The sequence below is a fragment of the Trichechus manatus genome, unplaced genomic scaffold (assembly GCF_000243295.1).
Source record: "Trichechus manatus latirostris isolate Lorelei unplaced genomic scaffold, TriManLat1.0 scaffold00150, whole genome shotgun sequence".
NCBI lineage: Eukaryota > Metazoa > Chordata > Mammalia > Sirenia > Trichechidae > Trichechus > Trichechus manatus.
The window spans coordinates 4,145,592-4,158,543 of record NW_004444086.1 but is presented as its reverse complement, the minus strand read 5'-3'; the positions used below and the strand labels follow the sequence as shown (position 1 = coordinate 4,158,543).

The following is a 12,952-nucleotide window of genomic DNA, read 5'->3' as shown; positions in this document are numbered from 1 at the left end:
TTACATCATAGTGATAGAGTTTACAACACATAAGGAAATCACATCAGATTACAAAATGATACACAATCATACAATACTGGGAATCATGACCCAGCCAAGTTGACAGATGTTTTTGGGGGACAGAATTCAATCCATGACAGTGACTATACATCCTAGCTTTCCTGGAACAGTCTTGATTGCACCTAATATACTGATGTGTTTATTACTGGCACCCCCTGAATAAAACAAGTTGCAGTTGAGTCAGCTCTGACTCATGGCAACCCTACGTGTGTCAAAGTAGAACTTTGCTCCATAGGGTCTTCAGAAGTAAATCACAGGTCTTTGTTCCAAAGTACCTCTGGGTGAATTTGAACAGCCAACCTTTCAATTAGCAGCTGAGCTCATTAACTGATTGCACCAACCAGGGACTACCAGCACCCCCATATACTCTCAAAATATCTGAGTTTGGAGAACAAATTTTATGGTCTCATCTATAAAGTGAGCATGGCAATGCCACCCTCAGGGACTTCTGGGAGGAAGGGTCAAGGGAATGCAGAGGAAAATGCTGATAGATGTGAAAATGACCCCAATAAGCCAGTTTTGATAGAGCCGCATTACCAGAAACACCAGGCCAGTATGCAAAAAGGAGAAGTTATTTAAACCCCTATGTGACCATCACAGAAGAGCACTGGTGGTGCAATGGTTAAGCACTCAGCCGTGAATCAGTAGGTTGGTTAGAACCCACCAGCCTCTCTTCCTCTGGACAAAGATGTGGTAATCTGCTCCCATAAATATTACAGCTTTGGAAACCCTATGGGGCAGTTGTACTCTGTCCTATAGGGTCACTGTCTTAGGCTGGGTTCTATAGAGAAGCAAAACCAGTAAAGTGTATAAATATATATAGAGAGAGAGATTATATCAAGGAAACAGCTCACGTGATTGTAGAGGCTAGAACGTCCCAAGTCCGTGGATCAGGGTAGAGGCCTCTCCCAAGTCACACAGCTGCAGAAGCTGACAAGCCCAAGATTGGCAGGTCGGAGAGCAGGGCTCCTGCTCAAAGGCTGTGCAGATTGATGAATCCCAGGTTCGGCAGATAAGCTGACAGCTCAAGTCCCTAGAACGGGAAATGAGACGACAGGAAGCAGCCGCAGGATCCAGAGAGAGCAAAAAACCAGAATGTCTGCTTATATACAGATGCGGGTCACACCCCCAAGGAGACTCCCTTTCATCTGATTGGCTACTCACAGTATATTCAGTCATGGGAGTGATTACATTAAAACATGGAGAATCATGGCCCAGCCAAGTTGACACACAATCTTAACCATCACAGTCACTATGAGTCAGAATCGACTCGACAGCAACATGGCAGCCATCATGAATACCCCAAAGTAAGAATGCGTTCATAGTGCAGCAAAATTTGATGAAAACTTCCTTCTCCATCTCTCTCAATCTCTGCATTGTTAATACATTGAGCTGTCCCCAAGTTCCATCCCCTGCCCACTCCAAGCCCCACAGATCTACCCCACAGTCAAATCCCTGCACTGTCTTCGTCTCTCTCCTCTCCTCTTTCTGCTCAGCTCTTTCTTAGGTAGATTAATCTTATCTCTCAGGAAATATTTATAATTTGATATTGTCGCTTTCTCCCCATCTCTTAAACACAACAAACACTTTTAGCAATCAGGATATAAGTTGAGACCCCACCAGGTCTTGGTTTGCTGGGTCTGAGGGGGTCTCAGGGTCATGGAAGTTTCTGTTTTAAAACCAGGCTGAGTTGGTCATCCTCGATACTTCAGCTGTATAGGTTAAAAAGCAATAGGAGCCCAGACAAGGGCAAGTTGATATGGGCTTCAATGTAGGGCAAAGCAGGATTTTAAAAACTGTGATTAGGTTTGCTAATCATCCTGGTTTGGATCCCCCACAAGGAGACCCTGAGACAAAGATTCAAGTGAAAGCTGTTTATTTGGGAGTTGATCACAGGAAACACCAGGCAAGAAAGAGAAGGACGCCAACTGAAAGTGCATTGCTGTTGTTGTTGTTAGCTGCCACTGAGTCGGCCCCTGACTCATGGCAACCCCATGCATGATGGAATAAGACACTGCCCAGTCCTGCGCCATCCCCATGATCGGTTGCAGATTGGACCATAGTGATCCATAGGGTTTTCATTGGCTAATTTTCTGAAATAGATTGCCAGGCCTTTCCTCCTAGTCCACCTTAGTCTGGAAGCTCTGCTGAAACCTGTTCAGCATTTTAGCATCACACTCCACTGACAGATGGGTGATGGCTGTGCATGAGATGCATTGGCCAGGAATTGAACCCAGGTCTCCCACAAGGAAGGTGAGAATTCTACCACTGAACCACCAATGCCCCCAAAGTTTCGTTACAGAGCAACTTACTGCTGTGGGCAACCAGAGCTTAATACTGCTGGGACCCTCTGGGAGACTGTGTGGAACATATACTTTAGAGTCATCCCATAACCTGTGAAAAAACAAACCTGTTGCCATTGAGTCAATTCCAACTCATAGCGACCATAAAGGGCAGAGTAGAACTCTCCTGTAGGGTTTCCAAGGAGCAGCTGGTGGATTTGAACTGCTGGCCTTCTGGTTAGTAGCCAAGCTCTTAACTACTGTGCCAGCAGGGCTCCAGAGCCATCCCGTAGGAAGTATTTATACACCAGCTCCCTTCAGTCAATCCAGGAGGAGGGGAGTGGGCAACTCCTTAGCTCCCCTGGCTCGCCGGCAGCCAGAGAAAGCCCTCAGACAGAGATGCTGGCTGGCAGTAGATACCGGGCCAGCTGTATTGAAATGGTGAGGGCAGATGGAATTACAGTGGGCACAAACCACATCTGCTCAGCATTCCAAGATCTTGAGCTAGAGAACAACATGAGCTCACAGGAGTTTAGATACTGTCTAGCCAGGATCTCTGGCTCATTCAGAGCTATAGCCCTCATGCCTAGCACAGTGCCTGATGTGAGCAAGGACTCAGTAATTTCAGTTCACTGAATGAATAAACAAACACGTTTATTCTGCTGCTAAGAAAACCAGGGCCCTGGCAGAGGGTGTGATTGCCTCAAATTACAGGGTTGAATGGTGTTATGGATTAAATTGTGTCCCCAGAAAGGTATCTTGAAGTCCTAACAGTTGTACGTGTGAATGTGACCTTGTTTGGAAATAGAGTCTTTGAGGATGCTATCAGTTAAGGTAACATGAGGTTATACTGGAGTAGGGTGAGCCCTAATCCAATATGACTGGTGTCGTTATAAAAGAAGAGAAGATATGCATCTGTAAGTCAAGGAATGCCAAGGATTGCCGGCCGGCACCAGAAGCTAGGAGAAAGGCATGGAACAGATTCTCCCTTAGAGCCGTCAGAAGGAATTAACACCACTGACACCCTGATCTCGGACTCCCAGCCTCCAAAACAGTGAGATAATTAATTTCTGTTCTTCTAAGCCACCCAGCTAGTAATATTTTGCTATGGCAGCCCTAGAAAGCTAATATAAATGAGAACCCAGGTCCCCCAAATCTTTGACCTTATCCTTACAACTACAGCACTCATGCAGATGACCTTTCCTTATCATTGTCCTTGAGGGTCAACACACTCACAGTGCTTGTCCGAAAAAGAAAGAATATTAGAGTGTCAGTGGAAGCTCACTACCAAGACCTCTGACCTCTGTGTTTATTGAAATAGAAGCTTCTGAACCAAGCTTTGTCACAGGACATCTAAGTGCAGTTAACCCACCAATCAGGATCCATCACTGTGGATTTGTTCTGATAGGTTTTAACTGTGTTTGCTTGCTTACTAATTAGCTGTCTACAGTCATTATGATGCAGCGGCTCCTTATTTTTAATGAGAGTTAGCGCAGTCAGTTTAGCCTTACATGGCCCATTTGCTCCTAAGACCCTTCAAAAATATCCTCTCCTCACACACTCCAGTATGGACGCTCAAGCCTAAGAACTTGACTTAAAAGCACAGATTTAAAGACATTCGGCTAGAATAAAGTCGATGTCAAAACATACTAATTGGTAGTCAAGAGGGAGAATTATTTTATATTTCAGTGGCGCCAACTTCAAGAAAGAATTTAACTAGGTTGCATGATGAATCCTATGCAAATTCAAGTTAGAGTCACAGAGTATAGTTGTTAATGATGCAAAGAGGCAAGAAGTGCTTGTTCACTAATGTTTCTCTAATATTTTTCTGAAGTTCTTTACTGTCTTTTAACCAGCCTCCCTGTCTCCACACTCTTCTTCTGCTGGCCCATGCTCCCCTCTGCATCAGGGACAGGAGCAGATCACAAATCTGATCATGTCTCTCTCCTGCTAAAACCTTTCCGCCGGTCTGCTTCTTTTCCTCCACCACATGTCTATCACTTTGTCATACTGTGGAGACTTGCATATTGCTGTGATGCTGGAAGCTATGCCACAGGTATTTCAAATACCAGGAGGGTCACTCATGGTGAACAGGTTTCAATAGAGCTTCCAGACTAAGACAGACTAGGAAGAAGAGTCTGGCGATCTACTTCAGAAATTAGCCAATGAAAACCTTATGGATTGCAACAGAACATTATCCAACTAGCTTGCTTTGGACACATCATCAGGAGGGATCAATGGCTGGAGGAGAGCATCATGTTTAGTGAAGTGGAGGGCTAGCAAGGCAAAGGAGACCCTCACTGAGATGGATTGGAACTACAGCCAAGACTCAAACATGCTGGCAATTGTGGGGGTGACACAGGACCAGACATTTTTTCCTGTTATACATGAGGTTGTTATGAGTCAGAGTTGACTCAGTGCCAACTAACCAACTAGCTAACTAACTGCTTTTCCTACCTGCACACTCCTAACTCCCTGGTGTGGCAGTCTACATGCTCTATGACCCACCCCTGTTGACCTCCATAGACAGTGTCACTGCTGTCCTAACTCCCCCTCCTCAACCTAGGTTCCTACCAAGCAGGTGTTCTTCCAATCCACTCCACGTCCTTCATGCTGATCCCTCAACATGGTTAGCCCTCCATCCCCTTGACCACATAATGAATGTCTGTTGTTGTTGCTGTTGTTGTTGTTAGCTGCCATCCAGTTATTTCTGATTCATAGTGACCGTGTGTACAACAGAACGAAACATGGCTCGGTCCTGAGCCATCCTCACAATCATTGCTATGTTTGAGTCCATTGTGCAACTACTGTGTCAGTCCATCTCCTTGAGCGTCTTCCTTTTTTTGGCTGACCCTCTACTTTACCAAGCATGATGTCCTTCTCCAGGGACTGATCCCTCATGATAACATGTCCAAAGTATGTGAGACGTAGTCTCGCCATCCTTGTTTCTAAGGAGTATTCTGGTTGTACTTCTTCCAAGACAGATTTGTTCGTTCTTTTGGCAGTCCATCGTATATTGAGTACTCTTTGGCAACACCACAATTCAAAGGCGTCAATTCTTCTTCAGTCTTTCTTATTCATTGTCCAGCTTTCGCATGTGTATGAGGCGATTAAAAACACCGTGGCTTGGGTCAGGCACACCTTAGTCTTCAAGGTGCCTTTCAACACTTTCAAGTGGTCTTTCGCAGCAGATTTGCCCAATGCAATGAATGAGTCTTTTGATTTCTTGACTGCTGCTTCCATGGGCACTGACTGTGGATCCAAGTAAAATGAAATCCTTGACAACTTTAATATTTTCTCCGTTTATCATGGTGTTGCTTATTGGTCCAGTTGTAGGGATTTCTGTTTTCTTTATGTTGAAGTGCAATCCATACCGAAGGCTGTAGTCTTTAATCTTCATCAGTAAGTGCTTCAATTCCTCTTCACGTTCAGCAAGCAAGGCTGTGTCATCTGCATATCAAAGGTCATTAATGAGTCTTCCTCCAATCCTGATTCCACACTCTTCTTCATACAGTCCAGCTTCTCAGATTATTTGCTCAGTATACAGAGTGAATAGGTATGGTGAAAGGATACAACCCCGATACACACCTTTCCTGATTTTAAACCACTCAGTATCCCTTTGCTCTGTTCGAATGACTGCCTTTTGGTCTATGTACAGGTTCTTCATGAACACAATTAAGTGTTCTAGAATCCCCATTCTTCCCAGTGGTATCCATAGTTTTTTATGATCCACACAATAAAATGCCTTTGCATAGTCGATAAAACACAGGTAAACATCTTTCTGGTACTCTCTACTTTCAGCCATGGTCTGATATCAGCGGTGACATCCCTTATTCCACGTCCTTTCCTGAATCTGGCTTGAATTTCTGGCAGTTCCATGTTGATGTACTGCTGCAACTGTTTTTGAATTATCTTCAGCACAATTTTACTTGTGTGTGATATTAATGATATCGTTCAATAATTTCCACATTCTGTTGGATCATCTTTCTTTGGAATGGGCACAAATATGTGTCTCTTCCAGTCAACTGGCCAGGTAGCTGTCTTCCAGATTTCTTGACATAGGTGAGTGAGTGCTTCCAGCCTTGCATCTGTTTGTTGAAACATCTCAATTGGTATTCCATCAGTTCCTGGAGACTTGTTTTTGCCAATGCCTTCAGTGCAGCTTGGATGTCTTCCTTCAATACTGCAAGTTCTTGATCATATTCTACCTCCTGAAATGGTTGAATGTCAACCAGTTATTTTTGGTACAGTGATTTCCATCTTCTTTTGATGCTTCCTGCATTGTTCAATATTTTGCTCATAGAATCCTTCAATATTGCAACTCTAAGCTTGAATTTTTTCTTCAGTTCTTCCAACCTGAGAAATGCCAGACATGTTCTTCCCTTTTGGTTTCTAACTCCAGGTCTTTGCACATTTCATTATAATACTTTGTCTTCTTGAGCCATCTTTTGAATTTTTCTGTTCAGCTCTTTTACTTCATCATTTCTTCCTCTTGCTTTAGCTACTGTGCGTTCGAGAACAAGCTTCAGAGTCTCTTCTGACATACATTTTGTTCTTTTCTTTCTTGTCTTTTTAATGATGTTGCTAATCATCCTTAAAAGACCTGGTTAACTGTCATCATTTCCTATTTATTCATCCATGCAAGTAATGGCCATTGAGCACCCACTAAGGGAGAGAGACAATTTGGTATGGGAAAAAGAAACAATGAGAAAAAGACGCCTGCCCGCAAGCACAGTAAACAAGCAAAGGAATAAATAAATAAAAGGATGATGGCGCAACTCACAAAAGGAATTAAACAGGAGGCTGTGATAGAGAATAAGAGGGTGGTGAAAGGACTGCTTCTTTCTGCCTAATTAAATAAAACCCCCACACTAAGGCTCTGCTGGAGCCTCCTTTCCTTTCTCTGAAGAGTCTTCTCTCTGTTTAGCTAGGAAACATGTTGCAGGGGGAGAGACCCCAGGCTGCTCCAGAGAGACCTTTGCTAGTTACCTGCCTGGTCAGAGGTTATACTGTGAAGAAGGCAAGAAAGGGGCTGTATTGTGTTCTTAGGGCTGCCGCAACAAAGTAGCACGAATTGCGTGGCTATAAGAACAGAAATGTATTGTCTCACAGTTCTGGAGGCTGGGAGTCTGAGATCAGGGTGTCAGCCATGTTGATTCCTTCTGAGACTCTGAGGGAGAATATGCTCCATGCCTCTCTCATTGCTTCTGGTGTCTCCAGGTGTTCCTTGGTTTGCAGCTGCATCTTCACGTGGCCGTTGTCAGTTTCTCTCTGTCTCTCTATATCTCTGCTCTTCTTTTCTTAGGACACCACTATGATTGGATTAGGATCACCTTACTCTGATATGACCTCATGCTAACTTATAACATCTTCAATGACCTATTTCCAAACAAGGTCATGTTCACAGGTACTGTAGGTTAGGACTTCAACATGTCTTTTTGGGAGACACGATTCAATCCATAACTTAGGTCATCACCTTTTTATCACATCCTATGAGCCAAGCCCTGCACTGAGGAAATCACCTATATCCTCATGTGCCCTGAAGTCCATCCAAAGCGTGGTGAACATTTCCAGCAGTGGGAATAGTCTGAGCATGGGCAGGAACTAGGAATTCCCAAGGAGAACATTGAGTAAAATAGACAGGCTAGTTCAGAAATTTAGAAGTCCTGGCTTCTACTCTTCTAAAACATAAGGAATTTCACTTCAGCTATCTGGTCTCAGTTTACCCATCTTAAGAATGGGGATAGGTTGAACTAAGTGGCCCCTAAAGGACGTTTCAGCTGTGACTTTTGCCCTAGTGGCACAATGATTAAGCGCTGGACTGCTAACAGAAAGGTCAACGGTTTGACCCCATCAGCCACTCCACTGGAGGAAAGATCTAGCGATCTACTCAAGTAAAGATTACAGCATAGGAAACCCTATGGGGCAGTTCTGCTCTGTCACATGGGACCGCTACGAGGTTGGAATCTACTAGATGACACACAACAACAATAACTGGATGCAAAAGGAGGAAGCTCCCTTTGCTCTTTCAGCAGGGAAGGCAGATTTGCCAATGTTCAACTGCAATATAAGCTCATTGTACCAGTTGAAAGTGCTAACTGAGCTATACAGGATTCTTTAGTTACCAAGAAGTACACCTAAGGAACTCAGGGAAGATGAAGCACTGGCTCTCAACCCTACTCAGGCTGCAGAAGAGCTGTGAACTGACCCCCTGAGATAGCTGCAAGGTTCCCAGTGATATCAGCTGCAGGACCCACGGGTGTATAACACAAACACTTTCTGGCAATGAAATAATCTGCTCTCTATCAACCTGGAGGCTGGTTTTATCCCATTTCAGTGTGTAACCATTGTTCTCACACATTTTGATAAATGCCTTAGAGATATGCAGACTCTACTTTCTTTTTAGCAAACAGCACATGGAATTTTCTCAAAATCAAGATTTGTGCTTTTAATTCAATTACGTAAGTACTGATTATCTACTCTCTGTCAAGGGGACATTGTCGGTTCAATGGTAGAATTCTCATCTTGCATGCTGCAAACCTGGGCTCAATTCCCAGTCAGTGCACCTTATGTGTAGCCACCAGACATCTGCCAGTGGAGGTTTGCATATTTCTATGATGCTGAACAGGTTTCAGCAAAGCTTTCAGACTAAGATGGACTAGGAAGAAAAGTGTTTCGTTTCATTGTGCATGGGGTTGCTATGAGTCAGGGGTCAGCCTGACAGCAGTTAACAACAACAACTCTTCGTCAAATGTCCCAGGCAAATGGAGACAGTGCCTGCCCAGAAGTGCTCACAGTCTAGTGGGGAGTGAGAAGACTGTCCATTCTGCATCATTTTTGAGTTTGTGGAATCTAAGGCTTGTTTGCAGCAAGGTGTGTTGACAAGCGTAAACATTCCAGTTCTATGGTTCTGGGCTGCTGGGCTGCTTGGTTGAGTTATCTTTTTATTATTATTATTATTATTATTATAGTTTAAATGAAGTTTACATTTCAAGTTAGTCTCCCATACAAAAATGTATACATACATTGTTATGTGACCCTAATTGCTCTCCCCATACTGAGACAGCACACTTCTCCTTTCCACCCCGATTCCCCATGTCCATTCAACCAGCTCCTAACCCTCTCTGCCTTCCCATCTGGTTGAGTTATCTTAACCAACATCTTGATACTGAGTAATTGTGGTTACATGCAATGTTCACACTGAAAGCTATGCCTCTTTGGGGTAGAGAGTCTCCAAATTTGGCCCTTTCCTTCCATCTCCACTGCCCCTATCCTGGCCCAGACAACCATTACTTCCTTCCTGGATTTCCCCAACAGCCACCTGCATCCACTCATAGCACCCTACACTCCCTTCTCTGCACAATCATGATCTCTGTAAAATGCAAATTGATTGCATTAGAATCTCAAGTCTGCTTAGAACCCCTTGGTGGTCTTTTTCACTAGCAAACCCCTCCCCTGGATATACAAGAGGTTGCTTAATGGTCCTGCTCACGTTTGCCTCATTCCTTTCTGCCCTCTCTAAGGTTTCCAGCCATATTAACCCGTTTTCTAAACCTTGGCCCATTCCTTTTCTCTGCTCATGGTATCTATCCTCCTACCCCCAGGTGGCATATTCCCTGGATCTTCACAAGTTAAAGCTCCTCCTCAATCCCCAGCCCCACCATCACCTCCCCAGAGAGCCTTCCACCAACCTTTCTTAAAATAGACCCCCATTGCCCTGTGCATTTCTTTTAGCATGCTTATCACACCCAATGAATTACAACAGCCTGACCTGCAACCAATCATAGGGATGGTGCATGACTGGTTGTGCATGGGGTCACCATGAGTGGGGGCCAACTTGACAGTAGCTAACAACAACAACAATCACATTTAAACAAACAAGTCGCTTTGTCTCCCCCACCAAGCAAGGAAGTCTCATGAGGGTAGGGACATTGTCACTCTCATCCATCACTGTAGGACTGACTCCAGCACAGGAAACAATCATCAAATGTTAAGAGAATGAATGACTCAGTCTAGTGGTTTCCAAACTCTGTTCAGTGTCACCCTAGAGTTTGCTAAACTCAGAGATTGCGCTTCTACTACCCACGTTATCTTCTCTTTGGAACACCAAGTGGTAGGTCTCCTTGGCAGAGTGGACTCTAGTTGGAGATGCTTCAGGGTGGAGGTACATACAGGGCCTCAGCAGTCATACTGAGCCCCAATCCTAGATCTGGGCACATGACCTAATCCCAGATTTCACTGAGCAGGGTATGCAGGAAGGGGAGGACACATACCTCAGAGGTTCTCAGCCAAATGTGGTACCCCTGAGGGACTTTGGAAATGTGTGGATGCAGTTTGGTTGTCATGGTGACTGGGAGCACTCCCAGCATCAGGGGGCCAGGAGAGAGAAACATCTTGCCTTTGCACAGAACATTCTCAGAAAATAAATAACTGTCCCACTCAAATGTCGGTGATGTCTCCATCTGAGAAATGCTCAGCTGCCAGGGAGGACTCGGGCTGGGCCCAGAGCACATCAATCAAGGGAGTTACGGAGGACAAAGGGAGATCAAGCTAAGCAAGGACTTCCAGCCTCCCTCAGGCAAGCCTTAGCAGAAGATTTGGGGCCAGACCCCTGAGCCTGAGTTCTGACCCTGCTGCTCACAAGCTGGGTAGCCTTGAGCAAGTTGTGTAAACTCTCTGGGCCTCAGTTTTCTCACACAGGGAATGTGGTAGCCTGATTCTGTCATTCTGAAGATTAAGTTGTGAATGGTGCAGTGGCGGTTCAGTGGTGCATGGGGAATTCTTAACCTTCCATGTGGGATACTCAGGTTCTATTCCCAGCCAATGCACCTCATGCACAGCTACCATCTTCTGTCAGTGGAGGCTTGTGTGATGCTATGATACTGAAAATGTTCCAGCAAAGCTTCTAGACTAAGATGGAGCTCTACTTCCAAAAATCAGCCAGTGAAAACCCTATGGATCACAGTGATGGCAAAGGATAAGGCAATGTTTCATTCTGTTGTGCATGGGGTCAGTATGAATGGGGAGCTGACTCGACATCAGCTAACAACAGCAACAACATAATTGTGAACATACCTGACAATTAATGTAGTCAGTAAATGTCAGTTGCCTTGTAAATCAAATGTGTTCATATAGTACTCAATTTGTGATGGATCAGGCCTTGATTCAGAGGGTATTTGGGCAGCGGAGAGAATAATGAGTCTCTCATGGGCATGGGCCAGGTCCAAGCAATGGTTTTGACACAATGAGGTATTAAGAGCTGTCTAACCTCAGCACCCACTCTCCGTGCCATCACTCAAACAGGCACAGCTGGCTCTCGTCACAAAAGCACTCCCTGCCACATGGCCATTCTTCAAAGCCTGACATGTGGGAAAGGATGCTGGCAGTTTGACCCTCTGGGGGTGATTAATTCTGGGTCTTGGCTCTGATACTGCAGGTGGCATCCCATTCATCCTGACCGGGGAGCTTTTCCGACAGTCAGAGCGGCCCGCTGCTTTCATCATCGCAGGCACAGTCAACTGGCTCTCCAACTTTACTGTTGGGTTCCTCTTCCCGTTCATTCAGGTAGGACTGACCAGGGGTCTCCTTCCCAAGGGATCCCTTTGATTCTGCAGCCTTCTGAAGGGTGATTCATAAAGCAGAGGTTGGCCTTCTCTAACAGGGAACACACACTATTTTCCTAAGGGAGGAAAATACTGTCCTTTGCCCAAAACCCTTTATCCCCTTTCTACCTCCTGTGCCATCCTAGAGCTACCCTTAAATGCTGTGGACTGCCTTGGAGGAATGGGCTGCCCATCACTGAGGGTACGCAAGGAAACCTAGGTTAGAATCTCAAGCCTGTAACCTACTTGTCATTTCTGCAATGTGTCACTCACTCTGTTTTGAGAGGCATTGGTGGTTCCGTGGTAAAATTCTTGCCTTCCATGTGGAAAACCTGGGTTGGATTCCCAGCCAATGCACCTCATGTACACTCACCACCCATGTCTCAGTGGAGGCTTGCATGTTGCTATGATGCTGAACAGGTTTCAGTACAGCTTCCAGACTAAGATGGACTAGGAAGAAAGGCCTGGTGATCTGCTTCTAAAAATCAGCCAGTGAAAACCCTCTGGATCAAAATGTTCCAGTCCACAACTGATCATGGGGATGGTGCAGGACTGGGCTGCATTTCATTTTGTTGTGAATGGGGTTGCCATGAATCGGGGCTGACTCAACAGCACCTAACAAGAAGACACTGTGTTAGACAAATTCCATATAATGATTACAATCCACACTGCAACACTGCCATGCATTCAGCATCCTCATCGTCATCATCATGACCACAGCAAATGGAGTGACGGTGATGGACAGGAAAATGCCAACAGACTCAGGAAACAAAAGTGTGTGTGTGTGTGTGTGTGTGTGAGTGTGTAGGTGAAGAATCTATTCATTCATTCACTTACTCATTCAACACATTTATTGAGCCCCTACTATGTGCCAGGGAGTCCCCCAGGAGGTGCAAAAAGTTAACTCACTCAGCTGCTAACCAAAAAGTTGAAGGTTAGGGTCCACCCAGAGGTGCCTCGGAAGAAAGGCCTGACAATCTACTTCCAAAAATCAGCCATTGAAAACGC

General features: G+C 45.0%; 1 protein-coding gene across 3 annotated transcripts in view; it reads left to right on the top strand.

The window, feature by feature from the left end:
* SLC2A9 (solute carrier family 2 member 9) overlaps positions 1-12,952 on the top strand; it is a 274,750-nt gene that overhangs the window by 233,738 nt on the left and 28,060 nt on the right. For 2 of the 3 annotated variants that reach the window (XM_023740225.1, XM_023740226.1), the window contains one exon: positions 11,779-11,906. The exons of the other annotated variant lie outside the window; for it this stretch is intronic. In XM_023740225.1, the coding sequence (XP_023595993.1) occupies positions 11,779-11,906 (128 nt within the window). The remainder of the gene's footprint in view (positions 1-11,778; positions 11,907-12,952) is intronic. 3 annotated transcript variants of the gene reach the window in all.